We start from the raw sequence: 18,860 nt of genomic DNA, 5'->3' as shown, positions 1-18,860 counted from the left end.
GGCCTTGAACTCACAAAGATCCGCCTGCCTCTGCCTCCCAAGTGCTGGGATTAAAGGTGTGTGCCGTCATCGCCTGGGTAACAATATTGCTTCTTACTGGTTAGGTGATGGTCAAGTATTTCACTTGGGAAAAGTGACCAAGGTGTGGTGACACACAGATATGACCCAGGAAATGGTCTGCTTTGAGTATGCTACCTGGGTCCTGAGTGTGCACTTATGGGACAAAGCTCTGTGACACCATTTCCCCTAAACAATTTTGAACACAGGGACTCTTCTGTAGTTCAAAGAGCTAAAGAAAAGTACAGAAGCAATCGTCTTGAACATAAATGACTCTGCTATTAGATAACAAACCAACCCCCCTTTTAAGTCCTGTAACACATGGTCTTTTAATAAAAACCTGGAGCCAGACATTGAGGTGAATGCTGGAAGATCAGAGAGACAAAGAATCAAGCCACATCTTACCCTCTAGGACTTCTCAGCCTGAAAAGCCTTCAGTTCCTGTCTCCTTGTGCCTTACACACCTTCCTCCACCCAGCCATCACTTCCTTCCTAGTGCTGGGATTAAAGGTGTGTGCCACCACTGCCTGACCTCTGTGTTTGATCTAGTGGCTTGTTCTGTCCTCTGATCTTCAGGAAAATTTTATTAGGGTCCACAATATATCACCACAAAGTCCACAGACCTAAACCATGTCCATCTTCTCTCCTCTCCTGTAAAACAAAGCATGCTACAATCTACAGATAAACACAATCAGTTCATCTCTGAGTGTGGTGCCTGGCTATGACCCCAGTGAGTTGAGGCAAGTGTAGCAGATCAAGATTATGCTTGGCTATCTAGTGACTGTGAGGTCATCCTGACCCACACAAAAGCCTGTCCCTCGAAACCACAGTATGAACACAAAAATGAAGATGCTTGTTAGAGGGCTGGAGGGATGGCTCAGGTGAAGAGCACCGCCTGCTCCCTCAGAGGTCTTGCGTTCAATTCCCAGCAACCACATGGAGGCTCACAACCATTCATAATGAGATCTGGCGCCCTCTTCTGGCCTGCAAGCATACATGCTGGCAGAACACTGTATACATAATAATAAATAAATCTTTAAAAAAAAAAAGATGCTTGTTAGAAAGATCACATTAGCAAGCCTGTAAGATGTATTTCTAGTAAATCTAAGTTTTATCTGGCATGTTAACTAAAAACAAATGAACACAAAGAACAAAGAAGATGCTAGAATGCATTGGATTTCTCTTCTGAACCACCAAGTTTAAACCAAGAGAAGATGTCACTGGGCAAGGGGAGTTCTTTCAGCTGCTGCCACTATACTTCCTGGGCACCAGAGAGAACGGTTCCACAGGGGAAGGGATAGCCAGCAATTTAAATGCAAAATAAAATAGAGCAAGACATTTAACATAGCAACAATAATCACAAGGCTTACACAGGTCCAACTGCATTATCTTTAGAACTAAAGTCAATCTTATACAAAGGCATGATTATGGAATTAAAAATAGTTTTTTATTTTTTGGAACCCAGTCTTACGTAGCCCAGGCTGGCCTCCATTTCATGATAATGACCTGACCCTGAACTCCTAACTCCCTGCCTTAAGCCACCATGCCCAGCTCACACCATTATTAGTGAACACAGCCACAGGCAAAACACACACCTGGTCATGGAGCAGGCAGAATACCAGTGTGAACTGGTAGTTGTTACACCGCTGTCTTTGTATCTTTTGATTAACTCTTTATCAATAACTATCATAGACTACGCAACAGGAGGGATTAGGAGAAATGTCTAGATTTATGGGCTTTACAGTCAAAACGGGGCGGTTAAAGATGTGTATTCTTTATTAACAAGAGGATTCCAAGTGTATATCCACCATTTTCATAGTTCAGTACTTCAAGTGTCCAGTGCAGGGAACAGAGAAAGCCCCAAATGGACGTGTGCTGCTGACATGAGCTGGCCGTGTCAAGGGCCCCAGGGTTTCAAACCCATGGGAAAATGGCAACTTCCTGCTGAGGCTCAGAGAAATGGCAAAGCCTTCTTTGGGAGTCCATGGGGGAGGTAGTGTTCTCCTGGGGATATTTAGGGTATGAAGGCGGCTTTCCAACCCACTCCAACTGAGCTTAGCTAAACCTGCCTCTCCCTGATCCCGCTGTAGAACATAAGTCCTGCCTCTCTGTTCAACTCTACGTAACAAACTCACAAGCTTCAGGGCTGCAGTTTCTCCAACAGGGAACTCAGTCTACCCTATTCCAGATTTTCCTTCTGTGAGTCTGTCTTTGCTTCCTTCCTTCACCAGCCATCAGATCCGTCCCTGGAGGCCATGTAAGAACTGAAGTCAGGCAATGGAATTTATGTGGGTTTTTAAAAGAAGGCTTGCTCCTAACTGAATGAAGGGCTGGGCTGGACACTGTGGCGCACACCCATAATCCCAATACCCAGAGGACAAAGGCAGGTGGGTCTCTATGAGTCTGAGACCAGGTTGGTCTATATACTGAGTTCCAGGCCAGCCAACGCTACACAGTGAAACCCTATCTAATAAAGGACGGACCGACGGACAGACTGGTGTGTATGACAGAGATCTCTACATGCCTCTCACAGCAGACACAGGGAGTCAAAGATGATCTGGATGGAAACCCCTGCCTCTTTCTGCCTAATCATTTTATGTATGTATGAATTTTGACTTTTTTGTTTTGTTTTTTGAAAAACAGCTTCTGTGTAACAGTGCTGGCTGTCCTCAAACTCAGAGGTCCGCCTGCCTCTGCCTCCCAAGTACTGGGATTCAAGGTGTGTGCCACCACCACCACCTAGCTTTGACTTTATTAAATTTTTTAAAATTATTTTACATACTAATCACAGTTTCCCCTCCCTCTTCTCCTGTTCCCTTCCCCCACCTCCTTTCTACATGACGCCCCCCATCCGCTCCCCAGAAAGGATAAGGCCTCCCATGGGAGTCAGCAAATAATGCTGCTATGAACATAGTTGAGCAAGTTTCCTTGTGGTATATAGAGCATCCTTTGGGTATGTGCCCAAGAGTAGTATTGCTCGGTCTTGAGGTAGACTGATTCCCATTTTTCTGAGAAACCGCCATACTGATTTACAAAGTGGCTGTACAAGTTTGCACTCCCACCAACAGTGGAGGAGTGTTTCCCTTGCTCCACATCCTCTCCAACATAAGCTGTCATCAGTGTTTTTGATCTTAGCCATTCTGACAGGTGTAAGATGGTATCTCAGAGTCATTTTGGTTTGCAGTTCCCTGATGTCTAAGGATGTTAAGCAATTCCTTAAATGTCTTTCAGCCATTTGAGATTCTTTTGCCGAGAATTCTGTTTATCTCTGTACCCTTTTTAATTGGATTATTTGGTATTTTGATGTCTAGTTTCTCGAGTTCTTTATATATTTTGGAGATCAGCCCTCTGTGAGATGTGGGGTTGAAGATCTTTTTCCATTCTGTAGGCTGCCTTTTTGTCTTATTGTGTCCTTTCAGTTTCAGAAGGTCCCATTTATTAATTGTAGATCTCAAGTGTCTGTGCTACTGGTGTATTCCTGTATTCAGGAAGTGGTCTCCTGTGCCAATGCATTCAAGGCTATTTCCCACTTTCTCTTCTATCAGGTTCAGTGTAACTGGATTTATGTTGAGGTCTTTGATCCACTTGGACTTGAGTTTTGTGCATGGTGATAGATATGAATCTATTTGCATTCTTCTACATGTCGACATCCAGTTATGCCAGCACCATTTGTTGAATATGCTTTCTTTTTTCCATTGTACAATTTTAGCTTGTCAAAAACCAAGTGTTCGGGCTGGAGAGATGGCTCAGAGGTTAAGAGCACTGACTGCTCTTCCAGAGGTCCTGAGTTCAATTCCCAGCAACCACATGGCGGCTCACAACCATCTGTAATGAGATCTGGCGCCCTCTTCTGGCCAGCAGTCATATATGCTGTATACATAATAAATAAATCTTTAAAAAAAAAAATAAATAAATCTTTAAAAAAAAAAAACAAGTGTTCATAGGTGTGTGGATTTATGTCAGGGTCTTTGATTCGATTCCATTGACACATGTATCTGTTTTTATGCCAATATCAAGCTGTTTTTATTACTATAGCTCTATAGTAGAGCTTGAGGTCAGGGAAGGTGATGCCACCGGAAGTTTCTTTATTCTACAGGATGTTGTAGCTGTCCTGGGTTTTCTGTTTTTCCATATGAAGTTGAGTATTGTTCTTACGAGGTCTGTGAAGAACTGTGTTGGGATTTTGATGGGGATTGCACTGAAACTGCTTTTGGTAAGACGGCCATTTTTACCAAGTTGGTTCTACCTATCTGTGGGCATGGGAGAGCTTTCCATTTTCTGATATCTTCAATTTCTTTCTTCAAGGACTTAAAGTTCTTGTCATTACAGGTCTTTCACTTGTTTGGTTAGAGTTATCCCAAGGTATTTTATGTTATTTGTGGCTATTGTAAAAGGTGATGTTTCTCTGATTTCTTTCTCGGCTCATTTTTATCATTTATCATTTGTATATAGGAGGGATACTTTTTTTTTTTTTTGAGTTAATCTTAAATCCTGCCACATTACTGAAGGAGTTTATCAGTTGTAGGAGTTCCCTGGTAGAATTTTCGGGGTCACTTATGTACACTATCATATCATCTGCAAATAGTGAAAGTTTGACTTCCTCCTTTCCAATTTGTATCCCTTGATCTCCTTTTGTTGTCTTATTGCTCTGGCTAGAACTTCAAGTACTATGTTGCATAAGTATGGGGAGAGTGGACAGCCTTGTCTTGTTCCCGATTTTAGTGGAATCACTTTGAGTTTCTCTCCATTTAATGTGATGGTGGCCATTGGCTTGATATATATTGCCTTTATTATGATTAGGTATGCTCCTCGTACCCCTGCTCTCTCCAAGATGTTTACATGAAGGGGTGTTGGATTTTGTCAAAGGCTTTTTCAGCATCTAATGAGATGATCATGTGATTTTTTTGTTTATTATATGGTGGATTACATTGACAGATTTCCATATGTTGAATCACCTCTGCATCTCTGGGATGAAGCCTACTTGATCATGGTGGACGATTTTTTTTGAAATGTGTTATTGGATTTGGTTTGCCAATATTTTATTGATTATTTTTGCATCAATGTTCATGAGGGAGATGGGTCTGTAATTCTCCTTTTTTTGTTGCATCTTTGTGTGGTTTGGCTATCAGGGTAACTGTAGCCTCGTAAAAAGGTTTGGCAATGTTCCTTCTGTTTCTATTGTTTGGAACAATTTAAAGAGTATTAGCTCTTCTTTGAAATTCTGGTAGAATTCTGTACTGAAACCACCTGGCCCTGAGCTGTTTTTGGTGGGAGACTTTTAATGACTGCTTCTATTTCCTTAGGGGGGTTTATAAGTCTATTTAAATTGTTTATCTAGTCTTGATTTAATTTTGGTATGTGGTACCTGTCCAGAAAATTGTACATTTCTTTTAGATTTTCTGATTTTGTGGAGTACAGGTTTTTGAAGTATGAACTATCAATTTTCTGGATTTCCTTGTTGTCTGTTATTATATCCCCCTTTTCACTTCTAGTTTTGTTAATTTGGATAATCTCTCTCTGCTTTTGGTTAGTTTGGATAAGTGTTTGTCTATCTTGTTGATTTTCTCAAAGAACCAGTTCTTTGTTTCATTGATTTCTTGTATTGCTCTCTGTTTCTATTTTATTGATTTCAGCCTTCAGTTTTGATTATTTCTTGTCCTCTATTCCTCCTGGGTGACTTTGCTTATGTTCTAGAGCTTTCAGGTATGTTGTTAAGTCACTATTGTGACATTTCTCCAACTTCTCTATGTGGGCATTTAGTGCTATGAATTTTCCTCTTAGCACCACTTTCATTGTGTCCCCTAAGTTTGGGTGTGCTGTGCATTCATTTTCAATGAATTGTAGGAAGACTTTAATTTCTTTATCTCTTCCTTGACCCAGTGGTGATTCAGTTGAGCATTATTCAGTTTCCATGAGTGTAGCATGAATCTTAGAAGGTCTTATTAATAAAATCAAACCTGTAGCCAGGTATTGGGGTGAAGCTGGAAGATCAGAGAGACAGAACAAGCCACAGCTAACCTCACCTGGCCAACTTCTCGGCTGATCTTGTTTCCTCACACTGGAAGCCTGTGTGTCCTCATATCCTAATGGCTCTCAGCTGAACTGTGCTGCTCAAAACCTAAAAGCTTAAGCAGCCAAATGCTTCTAGTTTCTGGTCCTCATGCCTTATATATCTGTCTGCCTTCTACCATCACTCCCTGGGATTAAAGGCTCACTTTCTGGGATTAAAGGCGTGAGTCACCATGCCTGGCCATTTCCAATGTGGCCTTGAACTCACAGAGATCCAGAGGGATTTCTACCTCTGGAGTGCTAGGATTAAAGGTGTGAGTGCCACCATTTTCTAGCCTTTGTATCTAGTGGCTGTTCTGTCTCTGATCTCAGATAAGTTTATTAGGGTGCATAATATTTTGGGGAACACAATACCACCATACATGAGTTTGTAGGCTTTCTGTAATTTGTGCTGTTGTTGATGTCTAACTTTAAGCCATAGTGATCTGATAAGATACAGTGAGTTAATATTTTTCTTTTTTTCTTCTTTGGTTTTTTGAGACAGGGTTTCTCTGTGTAGTTTTTGGTGCCTGTCCTAGATCTCACTCTGTAGACCAGGCTGGCTTTGAACTCAGAGATCCACCTGGTTCTGCCTCCCAAGTGCTGGGATTAAAGGTGTGCGCCATGGCCACCAGGCTTAATTTTTTTTTTTTTAAAATCTGTTGAGATTTGCTTTGTTACCGAGTATGTGGTCAATTTTAGAGAAGGTTCCATGAGATGCTGAGAAGAAGGTATAGTCTTTTGTGTTTGGGTGAAATGCTCTATAGATGTCTGTTAAGTCCATTTGAGTTATAACATCTGTTAGTTCCCTTATTTCTCTGATAAGTTTCTGTCTGGCAGACCTGTCCCGTGGTGAGAGTGGGGTGTTGAAGTCTCCCACTATTAGTGTGTGGGGTGTGATGTGTGATTTAAGCTTTAGTAATGTTTCTTTTACAAATGTGCATAAAGGGGGTATAAATGTTCAGAATTGAGACTTCATTTTGATGGCTTTTCCCTGTGATGAATATGAAATGTCCTTCTCCATCTCTTCTGATTAATTTTAGTTTGAATTCTATTTTGTTCGAGATTAGGATAGCTACACCAGCTTGTTTCTTAGGTCCATTTGATTGGAAAATCTTTTCCCAACCCTTTACTGAGGTAATGTCTCTTTGAAGTTGAGATGTCGTTCTTGTATGCAGCAGACGGATGGATCCTGTTTTCGTATCCATTCTGTTAGCCTGTGTCTTTTTGTCTTTTTATAGGCGAATTGAGTCCACTGATATTAAGAGAGATTAATGACCAGTGATTGTTAATTCCTGTTATTTTTTGATGGTAGTCTGTGTGTGTTTCCCTTCTTTGGGATTTGCTGGTGTGAGATTATCTATTGCCTGTGTTTTCGTGGGTGCAGCTAACTTTCTTGGGTTGGAGTTTTCCTTCTAGTACTTTCTGTAGGGCTGGACTTGTGGATAGGCATTGTTTAAATCTGACTTTTTTTTTTTTTTTTTTTTTTAAAAAGACAGGGTCTTACTATAATGAGCCCAGGATAACTTTGAGCTGGAGATCTTCACTCCTCAGCTAGTCAAGTGCTGGAATTACAAGCACAAGTCTCCAGGCTTTCTTTGTATGTTTCTCACCTAGTCAGGAACCCTAAGATATTAATGTCTACTGTGCCTGGTTCTGAACTTTTTTAAAATTTTTTTTATAATGTGCATTGGGGGCTGGAGAGATGGCTCAGCGGTTTAGAGCACTGCCCGCTCTTCTAGAGGACTGTGGTTCAATTCTCAGCATCGACATGGCAGCTCATAACTGTCTGTAACTCCAGTTCCAGGGGATCCAACACCCTTATACCAATGCACATAAAATAAAGTTAAATTAAAACAAAAACAAATAGCAAAAAAATTGTGCATTGGTGTGAGGGTGTCGGGTCTCCTGGAGCTGGAGTCACAGACAGTTGTAAGCTTCAATGTAGGTGCTGGGAATTGAACCTGGGTCCTCTGGAAGAGCAGCCAGTGCTCTTAACCACTGAACCATCTTTCCAGGCCCCCTGGGTTTGAACTTTTCACACATTGAATAATGTGTGTCTAGCTTCTTTCATGAAACACTATTTTATAAGAATATCCTATTATATTCTATGACTTCATTGTATGAACTATGCCAAAATTCATCCATTCTATTGCTGACATTTATGGTATTTTCTTCTAAATTTTTGGCCATCACAAATAATTCTACTTTGTGTTTCTTCTTTTTGATAAATTTTGTGTGTGTATGGGTCTTTTGCCTACACTGTCTATCCAACACCTGCATACAGTGTTCTCAAAGGTCAGCAGAGGGCATCAGATCCTCTAGAGCTAGAGTTGCAGATGGTTGGAAGCAACCATGTGAGTGCTGGGAACCTAACCTGGACCCTCCGGTAGAACAGCTGGTGTTCTTTTTTTTTTTTTTTTTGGTTTTTCGAGACAGGGTTTCTCTGTGTAGCTTTGCACCTTTCCTGGAACTCACTTGGTAGCCCAGGCTGGCCTCGAACTCACAGAGATCCGCCTGGCTCTGCCTCCCGAGTGCTGGGATTAAAGGCGTGCGCCACCACCGCCCGGCTTCAGCTGGTGTTCTTAACCACTGAGCCATCTCTGCAATCCATTACTATCATTATTACTATTATTTTGAGAGAGACTATCACTTTGTAGCCCAGGCTAGCCTGGAAGCTGCTCTATAGTCCAGGCTGGGCTCAAATTTGCAGTTTTCCTTCCTTGGTTTCCCCAAACTGAGATTGCAGCTATCTTTGTGTTACGGTGATGTTTTTCCCCAATCAATCCCTCTGATCTCACCCATGGCAACAGTACCAGCTCCTGTGCTCTGCAAGAATTCATGTCTGGGCACTAAGAGCAGCCAAGGGTTTGGCAGACAACAAAGGAAATGCAAAAGTACACCATTCAGAGTGAGGCGGGGAGCTCAACAGTCATAGGAAGGCTGCCTCCAGGACCTGGACCTCCAAGTCTCGTCTGCCGTTCCTCTTTCTCTTACCTACTCCTGAGGTGCTTGGCTGTGCCCCTAGGCTTTCTAAAAGTTGTCCTTACCCACACTGCAGTCGACCACACACAGATGCACCAGACACAGCAGAGTTCTGACGTTCACTAGGGAAGGGCAACAGGCCACATGCTCCTTGGAGGGGCGGGGTCTGCTTTGTTGTTTCCCAGAACCATTTCACTTTTTTCATCGGGCTAGTCTGGCCGTCTCAAAGCACAGGTGCGAGCCCTTCCTCGGGGTTCCTGCTCACCCCGTAACCCTGGTATTGCACGTTCTCCTCTCCAGCCTTCCCCTACATGTGCCTGTGACTACTGGGTCTGAGGGTGGCCGACCTTTACCCTCACTAGATAATGTCATCAGTGTGCACAGGAGCTGTCACTGTGCACTCTCCCTCAGTGTGGCCAGGGCTTCATCCTGAGCTGTCCTGGTGGCTGTGCAGTGCATCTCAGACACTTTAGTTTGCTTTCCTATTTCTAACGCACTGAGTGCTATACTTGCAAGGAGGGCTCTCCTACCCTTGAGCTAACACGTAGAGCATTTCCATAATCTGAAGTGATAACTCCTGATCTTTGGTCAGGTATCCTAGGAACCCACAGGAGGAAACAGTTACCATTATCTGTTTTGATATGCAGGTCATGTGGCTGATCTAACCAGTTATCATTTAGTACTTCCAGCTCCTTCAACAGTCAGGGACAGAGTAGTAATTCCTGACGGCCAAGGCAAGTAACCTAGAACCCCTTATTCTGCCTTCCACTCAGGATGGCGGCCCTCGACCTGCACTCCCACTCAGGACGGTGGCCCGCGACCTGCACTCCCACTCAGGACGGCGGCCCGCGACCTGCACTCCCACTCAGGACGGTGGCCCACGACCTGCACTCCCACTCTTCATGTGTGTTTGCTACAACTCCCTTGACTCCTGGGTCCCTCTCCCCTTTAAGGTCCTGGCACTAACTTAGCACCTTCCTCTTGAGAGCGCCCCTCAACTCTCGTTCATGAGGGTCACTGAGGACCCCGGTATCGTTAGCGCCCACAGTCGCCTGCACTCCCATTCAGCTTTCTGGACATTAATTCTATGGTTTTTGAAAAATGTTTTCCATGCTGTCCTTTCAACCTAGAATGATGGAATACTCCACAGCTGATTTTTTTCTAGAACAGCTTTTTCTTTCTTAATATTTTCCCACATTCTATCACAGAGAACTGTACTATTATCATAATCTTCTTGGTGTCTGGGTCTCAGTGTGTGCTGTGGAGGTGTATGACTCTCCTTTGACCCTGATGAATAACAAGAAATAAATACTGACATTAGCAGGTACTTCCTTCCACTCTATGTTGAATGAGATTTTACTTAGACATACTGCATACTTCCCTTAGATTTTATGATACAGTGTACCAGAGATTAGAATCTGTCTTAATTAAACCATTTGTAGACTTCAGAAATAAAGTTACAAGACAGGCAGCGGTGGTGGCGCACACCTTTAGTCCCAGCACTGGGGAGCCAGAGGCAGGCGGATCTCTGAGTTCAAGGCCAGCCTGGTCTGCAGATCGAGTTCTAGGATACAGCAAGTTCAGTTACACAGAGAAACCCTGTCTTGAAAAACCAAAACAAAAAGAAAAAAATCAAGTTACAGTGTATAAGTGATTCGGCTTGAAGTACTAACAGAAGATAACTGTTATGTAATACATCAGTCTGAAAATTCACACTGCATTTAGTGTGGTTTCTAGGAAATTATTGGTCCAGACTTTATTTCACGCGAAGATTTTATCACCTTGTGAAGAGACATCTTTTGTTCTTTTAAGGTAGAGTCTCTCTCTGTAGCCCTTTGTCCTGAAACTCACTATGTTGACCAGGCTGGCCTCAAACTCACAGAGATCCACCTGCTTCTGTTTCTCAAGGGCTGAAATTAAAGGCTACCTCAGGCTGCTCAAGATTCATTCTGTTTTTTGTTTTGTTTTTTTTTTTTTTAAAAAAACAGGGTTTCTCTGTGTAGCCCTGGCTGTCTTAGAACTCACTCTGTAGACCAGGCTTGTTTCAAACTTACAGAGCTCCGCCTGCCTCTGGCTCTGGAGCGCTGGGATTTAAGGTGTGCGCCGCCCCCTGCACCACCGCCAACGCCAGGCTAAGACTCATCCTGCTCAAGTGACTCTTGCACGGTCTCGGTCACGTTCCCGTTCACTTTGAGGTCAACACTGACCAAGTGCGGTCTGGTCATGGAGCGTTAAGGAACTAAATAAAAAGAAATGGCACTCAGTGGTCTCTTTCCACTTACCATAGTCTAATAACTGTTTCTAAGAGGTGGACCTCATTAGCAGGCGGTAACAACCTGTTCTATGTGTCATGCCCCCTTCCTCATCCTGTCTGAAATCACACACTCTCTTCTCCTGGAAGGCCCATTTCTCTGTCAGCGTCAGACCTAGCACTCTCCAGAGGAAAGGCCGTAGTGACCCACCGCTGCAGTCAGGGTTCTTTGTCCTCTTCCCAGGGAGTGAAATGACTTGGCCTCCAGAACTTTCATTCTTGTCTCTTTCTGAGGTGCTGGGTGCAGTTCACACCCTCACACCTAAACAACCAGGAGGGACCAGCTCTGGTCCTTTCATATGTAACAAAACGTGAGTCAATGGAAAGTACTCAGTAGAGATGTTACTATCCGCAAGCCTTCTGTGTCTCTGTGGTACTGGGAATCACACCTCACACACATCTCAGACATGCAGTGACCAAGTCTACTGGATGGATCAACCCAGACCTCATCTCTTCTTACTTCTCATCTCTTTCCATAACAAGCATTACAGTTTCTGTAACTCTACTGAGGGAGAATTCACACATGATAAAAAACTAACCTATTTTAGTTATAAAATTTCAATGCATTTTTTTTGTAAACTTATGATCTCTGAAATCACTACACTCTAGCTTTTGTGTTTTCTTTTTTTGTTTAAATCAGCCCAGTAAGATCACACCATTTGCAGTTAATCTTCCTACTTCTCTCCAGCCCCAGGCAACCAACCACTCACTAATCCACTTTCTGTCCAGACACATTTGTTGTTTGGGGATTTCATATAAAGGGACTCTTACAGGATGCAACTGTGCCTGGCTTCCTTTCCTTAGCACAGTATAAGCTTCACCTGTATTGCACCATGTACCAGAACTTCATTTTTATGAATATGGTGTATGTATACAGTATACATGTTTGTATGTGAAGTGCATGTACACATGTGTGCATGTCAGAAGTTAGTTCTGGGTGTCTTCTGTTTTCCAACTTATTTTTTGAGGCAAGGTCTCACTCCAGTTGGGGCTAACAGATTAGGCCAGGCTCCCAGGCAAGCAAACCGCAGAAATGTTTCCACCCCTGGGCCCGGCACTGGGGTTGCAGGAACCCACCATTATGCCGAGATGATGCCATGGGTGCTGGGATCTGAACTCAGGACCCCAGCCAGGCAGGGCAAGCACTCTACTGACTAGACCATCTCCTTGCACCCTCAATCCTGCATTACGAAATAGGAAATAATACTTCACTGTATAATGATAATGTTTACAAACTCATCGCTCTCTGAAAAAAAAAGAATGTGTATTCTTTTAAGATCTTCAAAATCAGGAGACACTCCTGATGCTCAGTTTTCCAAGTACTTGGCTGCTCTCTCAGACTCTCTGAAATGAAACTGCCATCAGTACGAAGTTCCCAACCTCCCACAAGAGCCCACAAACTTACAACAGGTGCACACCCACCCCCACGGATCTTTAAGGAACCACCTCAGTAGTGAGCATTAGGCTCAAGCTTCTTGTACTCAAGCAGTAGTGGGTTCCGATTACAACATATTACAACATAAAGATTCAGCAGACACAGAGTTCAGCCTGGATCTTATAGAATGACTAACTGGAGTTCAGCTGAGGAGAGCACATGCGGGCAAGGATGGGGGTGACTGACATGACACGTCTTACTGTTATTGGTGCTGTTGCCATTGAAAGACGCAGAGGAGCTGTTACTGTCTTTCTCCTTATCTTGGTTTTCAAAGTCCATATTAAGAGACCTGTGGGGAAAATTGAACAGGTTAGGTTTCAGTTTTGCTTAAGAAAGAAATCAACAAGGCCAGTCATGAGACGGTATTCTAAATGCTAAGTTACCGGGGGAATGACAATCACTTCTGAACTATGAGAATAGTCTACCAGGCCAGTTCAACAGCTGTCTTGACTACTAAAAAATGCACTCCAGTGCAGCTCAATCTTCCAGTCTCCCTTAACATTCATCCTTAATTCCTTCCTTCCTTCCTTCCTTCCTTCCTTCCTTCCTTCCTTCCTTCCTTTCTTTCTTTCTTTCGGTTTTTCAGGACAGAGTTTCTCTGTGTAGCCCTGGCTGTCCTCGAACTCAGAGATCCTCCTGGCTCTGCCTCCAGAGTGCTGGGATTAAAGGTGTGCACCACCATTGCCCAGCTTTAATTACTTTCTTGTGATAAAATCTGGAAAGAGAAATGCTGGGTCAAGAGCAAGCACATTTTGGGATTTTTCTACCCAAGCAACAGCTTTTAGACAGAGTGCGCTGAAGACTCTCTGTGGTGAAAAAACATCTGCACTTCTAACAACATTTTTAAAAATAAACAAACAAGGACCACTTACACCAAGATGGAAGAAAATACCTGCAAATCCTGTAACTGCTAGGAACTTGTAGAGAGAGAATCAAGTTAGGTAACAGTCCAGTGCTGGGAGGCCGAGGCTGGGAGCCTTACACCCTGAGGTGCTGACGTTAATTGGGTCAGTCAGTCTGGCAGAGTCCAACCATGCGTCTGACTTTGGAGTCCCAGCCTCCAGAACCCTGAGACAGGAAATTCCTGTGGTCCAAGCCACCTAGGCTATTCTGTGGCATTTTGCTATGGAGGCCGTGAGCTAATATACAGTGCAGATCATGTGTTCTTATTTCAACTGGTTTCATGTGTTCTGATATGTTACAACATTAGCAGATATCTAAATGTATGTTAAATAAGAACATGTTTTGTTGTTCGGGCATTTCACAAATGCCCGCTGGATCAAGTGACAAAGAGCAATGTTCAGAGGGACTTGATAGGACTGCCCAGTCAAGCCTGCTGTGCAGCCCTGGGTTTGGATCCCTAGAACCCACGCCAAAGGCTGGTGTAGTGGCACACAGTTGTAATCCCATGCTGGGGGAAAGGAGTGTGCGTCACAGGACCAACCGAGCAATCCATGAAGCTTACTGGTTGGCCAGTCTAGCCCAACTGATGAACTCAAGGTTCTGTGAGAGACAGACTGAGGAAGAAGACACCAGCTGTCTACCTCTGGCCTGTGCACGACACACACACACACACACACACACACACACACACACACACACACACACACACACGGCATACAAGAACATTAAATTCACTGTATCGTTGTTCACTTTATTCCTATTTGTCTTGTTCAATTACTGAATGAGGGACACTATTATCTTCAGTTATATCTGTGAGTTTTGTTTTCCTCTCTACCAGTTTTTTGTTGTTGTTTTTCGAGACAGGGTTTCTCTCTGTAGTTTTGGAGCCTTTCCTGAACTCACTTTGTAGAGCAGGCTGGCCTCAAACTCACAGAGATCTGTCTGCCCTTGCCTGCCCCGAGTGCTGGGATTAAAGGCGTGCACCACTGCCATGAGGCTCCTCTTTACCAGTTTGATTCCGAAGATCTTTTATCATATAAATAAGCAATTAGGAGACCCTGTGAGAAGACTGCTGCAAGTCCAGTTCCCTGAATTTAATTCCTAGATCCATGTGGTGGAATGGGAGAAACCATTCCTGCAAGTTGTGAATGGACAGACAGACAGACAGTCGGTCAGACAGTCAGACACAGACACACACACACACACACAGAGATACACAATGTACAAAAGGTATTCTGTAGTTGTAATTTTCTTTGGGCTGCCAACCAGCTCCCAAATAAAGACACAGAGACTTATTATTAATTATGAATGCTCGGCCTTAGCTTATGCTTGTCCCACTAGCTCTTTTAACTTAATTTAACCTGTTTCTATTCATCTACATTTTGTCTTGGGGCTTTTTACCTTTCTTTCATTATACCTCCTCCCTTGTTATTGGCCATTCAACTTTTTATTAGACCAATCAGGTGCCTTAGGCAGGCAAGGTAAAAAAGCAACACATCTTTACATAATTAAACAAATAAAATACATCTTTACATAGTTAAACAAATATTCCGCACCAATATTCCCTATGAAAGTCGACACTCAGAGCTATGTTTTCTGTCTGTGGAAATGCAGTTTGCTCTGGAAGCTGCTCTGCCTGTCAGGAACCGCTCTATCTTTCCGCTGACGAATACAAGCGACAGGCATCTTTTCTGAGCCTTTTAAACTTTTTTTTGGGGGGGGGGTATTTCAAGACAGGGTTCCACTGTGTAGTCTTGGCTGTCCTGGAACTCACTCTGTAGACCAGACTGGCCTCAAACTCAGAGGGATCCACCTCCATCACCTGAGTGCTGGGACTAAAGGCGTGTACCACCCTGCCTGGCTTGCCTTTTAAACTTTTTTAGTTTTATATTTACAGCAATTATGGGGTGTGTGTGTGTGTGTGTGTGTGTGTGTGTGTGTGTGTGTGTGGGCTAGAGGTTAATGTTAAATGTCTTCCTTTATTATTCTCCACCTCTATCTTTATTAGGCTAGACTGGCTGACTAGTGTTTCAGAACTCCAACTGTCTCTGCCTCCTAGTTGTGTGGCACCCAGTTTTTATGTGGGCTCTGGGGATTTGAACTGTTGAACTTAGGTCCTTGTGTTTGTGGAGAATCCACTTGACGGACTGAGCCATCTCCTGAACCACGATTTGCTTTTTTTTCCCCCTTCTTTTTCTTCACTTTTTCAAGACAGAGTTTTTCTGTAGCCCTGGCTAGCTGGCTGTCCTGGAACTCATTTGTAGAAGCCCATGGAGGTCAGAAAGAGGTATCAGATCCCCTGGAACTGGAGTTACAGATGGTTGTAACTGAACCCAGGTCCTCTTAACCACTGAGCCATATCTACAGACACACAGACACAAACAGTTATTTTTCCCCCCTAAAGAAAGGGTCTTATGGGCCAGGTGGTGGTGGCGCACACCTTTAATCCCAGCACTCGGGAGGCAGAGGCAGGTGGATCTCTGTGAGTTCGAGGCCAGCCTGGTCTACAGAGCGAGATCCAGGACAGGCACCAAAACTACACAGAGAAACCTTGTCTCAGGAAAGAAAGAAAAAAGAGAGAAAGAAAGAGAGAGAAAAAGAAAGAAAGAGAGAAAAAGGAAGAGAGAGAAAAAGAAAGAAAGGGTCTTATTGTGTAGCCCTAGCTGGCCTGGAACTTGCCACAAAGACCAGGCTGGCCTCGACCTTACAGAGATGGACCTGCTTTGCCTCTGAGCCACACCCAGCTCAACTGCTGCCACTCTGATTTGGTTTGAAGGATTTCCTTTAAAACTTCTTCAAGTGGAAACTGGAGACAAATTCTTTCAGGTCCTGTTTATCTAAAAACATTTTTTCCTTCATTCCTGAAAGACATTTTTGCCACGGACTCTTACAGTGATGAGCTTTTCTCTAATACCCCGACATTCCGATTTCCTTCTCTAATGACAAACTGGGTGTCACCCTTCTCTCTTCTCTGCCGCTGACCTGCCCCTTTGAGGCTTGCAGGATCTCCTTTTCTAACTGAGCTATAACTCCAAGGTTGTGCTGAACCTTGAGGTGCTGCAAGTCAAGCTTCCTGTGCCTGGAGTTTCTGGAGGCTCCTGGATCTGTGAACCATGGTTTTCAGCCACCCCCAGACTATATGGCAATGAGCTCACTGTCTGGGCTGTCTGGGGGCCGGTGTCACTATCTAGCCAGGGGTGGTTACAGGAGCAGCAATGGCAGCTCTCTGCTCTCAGTTTAGCAAGGCTCTCCCTGCACTCCTCTGGGCAGTCTCTGTCGTCAGGCCCACTACCTCCTCTGCAGTATCTAATAGCTGACAGTGCCACCCAGTGCATTACTTCACCTCATTTCTGTAACTTTGATTTGGGGGCTGGAGAGATGGCTCGGTGTTTAAGAGCACTGACTGCTCTTACGGGATCTGGGTTTGGTTCCCAGCAGCCACTAAGCAGCTCACAACTGCCCGCAACTACCAACCCCCTCTTCTAACTTCTGTGGGCACCAGCCATGCACATGGTGCACAAACATTCACTGCAAGCAAACACTTATCCACACAAAATAATCTGGAAAACAAAAACAAAAACAAAACCCACTTGATCTGGGTCTTTAATCAAGCTTTCTTGTATATGAAGAACACAGTTCCGTCTGGTTTACTTCTTTGACTTTTCTAACATCTGAGTGTTGATAGGATCATTCTCAGCATAGGTCACGCCTTCTTTGTCTCTTGCCTGATACTGGGCATTTTTACCTTGTCTGAACACTTGTCTCTCATTTTGTGGTGCTAGGGCGTTGTGCAAGTGAGACAAATGCTCTACCACTGAGCTCCACCTGCTCTCTCCACTGCTCCAAGATGCTTACACTCACGTTGGCTGCTTACTATTTTCATGTCCTAACTATTTGTCTGCTTTCTCACTTGGTCAGGCCTTGCTCTGGTACTTATGGAGTGATGTGGAGCAGCACTCAGTCTGGGTGACTATTTCCTATCACTGAGTACTCTACTCAATGCTGTGTGAATAGTAAACTGTTCCAGCCTGGCTAGTGGGAACAGACACTCTCCCTTCTAACACCGTCACGTGGTTTCCTCACATGCATGGATTCATCCTCTCTCAGATCACCCCAACTCAGGGAATGCTCTTTGCAGCATGATCTGGAAGCCTGAGCCAGTAAACAGGGCTCTATGGTGGTATTTTATTTGTACTGAAATGTGATTTTAATTGTATGTTAATAAATAAAGTTGCCCCGGGGTCAGAGCTATTAGAGCCATAGCAAGAGCGTGGCGGTGGTGGCGCCCGCCTTTAATCCCAGCACCTGGTAGACAGAGCTAGGTAGATCTCTGTGCGTTCAAGGATACAGCCAGCATTGGAGACACACGCCTTTAATCTCAATACCAACCATAGAAGACCTGGAAGTCTCTACAGACAGGCAGTCATGTGTTTGGGTTTACAACCAATTAGAAGGCAGAACAGAAAGACTATATAAAGACATACACACAGGAAGTAGGTCCCTTTCAGAGAGCTCTCTTGGCTGAAGCAGGAAGGGTAAGGCTCTTAGTTCTGACCTCTTGGCTTTCTTCTCTGAATCGGCTCTGTGTGTCTTATTTAATAAGACGGTTGGTTACATCTACAGGGCTCACCCATTGTGAGTCAGGATTCTTTCCTTTGCTAACTGAAGAACACTATCTTGAAAATGTCACTTTGTGTATTTTGTATGCAAACATACACATATATACACACACGCACACATACACACAAAGACCAATAATAATAATACACAAATCTAGACTATTCAGTTTTCCAATTCTAACATTCACCTGCTTGTATACTTTGGGGTCTTGTATTTATTTTTAGGTCCACCAAAGGAAGATGATTTGGCAGGAAATGAAAGACTAACTTAACTATCTCATGCCTATCCGTCCTAGAGGAACTGATATAGTGACTGGTTGCTGGACAAACTGTCACTTCGTGATTCTGAGTTAGGTCTATAAAACAACAACAAAACACCTAAAACACAAAAACCCTGTACACGACATTTTAAAACTAATTTCTTCTGCCATGATCGATACCTGTGGTAATTTTCAGTGTATGGTTCCATCCCTCTGTACTCTAGACTTTCATTAGGTCTCGT

The 18,860-nt window shown here is 43.7% G+C and overlaps 1 protein-coding gene across 1 annotated transcript in view; it reads right to left on the bottom strand.

Annotated features, from left to right (window-relative positions):
* The window catches only part of Sppl3 (signal peptide peptidase like 3), a 106,903-nt gene that overhangs the window by 16,106 nt on the left and 71,937 nt on the right, over positions 1–18,860 (bottom strand). Inside the window, exon 3 of the mRNA XM_052755105.1 lies at positions 13,037–13,125. Coding sequence (XP_052611065.1) covers positions 13,037–13,125 — 89 coding nt within the window. The remainder of the gene's footprint in view (positions 1–13,036; positions 13,126–18,860) is intronic.

The sequence above is a fragment of the Peromyscus californicus genome, unplaced genomic scaffold (genome assembly GCF_007827085.1).
Source record: "Peromyscus californicus insignis strain IS unplaced genomic scaffold, ASM782708v3 Scaffold_2__1_contigs__length_46816999, whole genome shotgun sequence".
Classification (NCBI taxonomy): domain Eukaryota; kingdom Metazoa; phylum Chordata; class Mammalia; order Rodentia; family Cricetidae; genus Peromyscus; species Peromyscus californicus.
The sequence above is the reverse complement of the archived record's forward strand: the minus strand, read 5'-3'. Positions and strand labels throughout refer to the sequence as shown.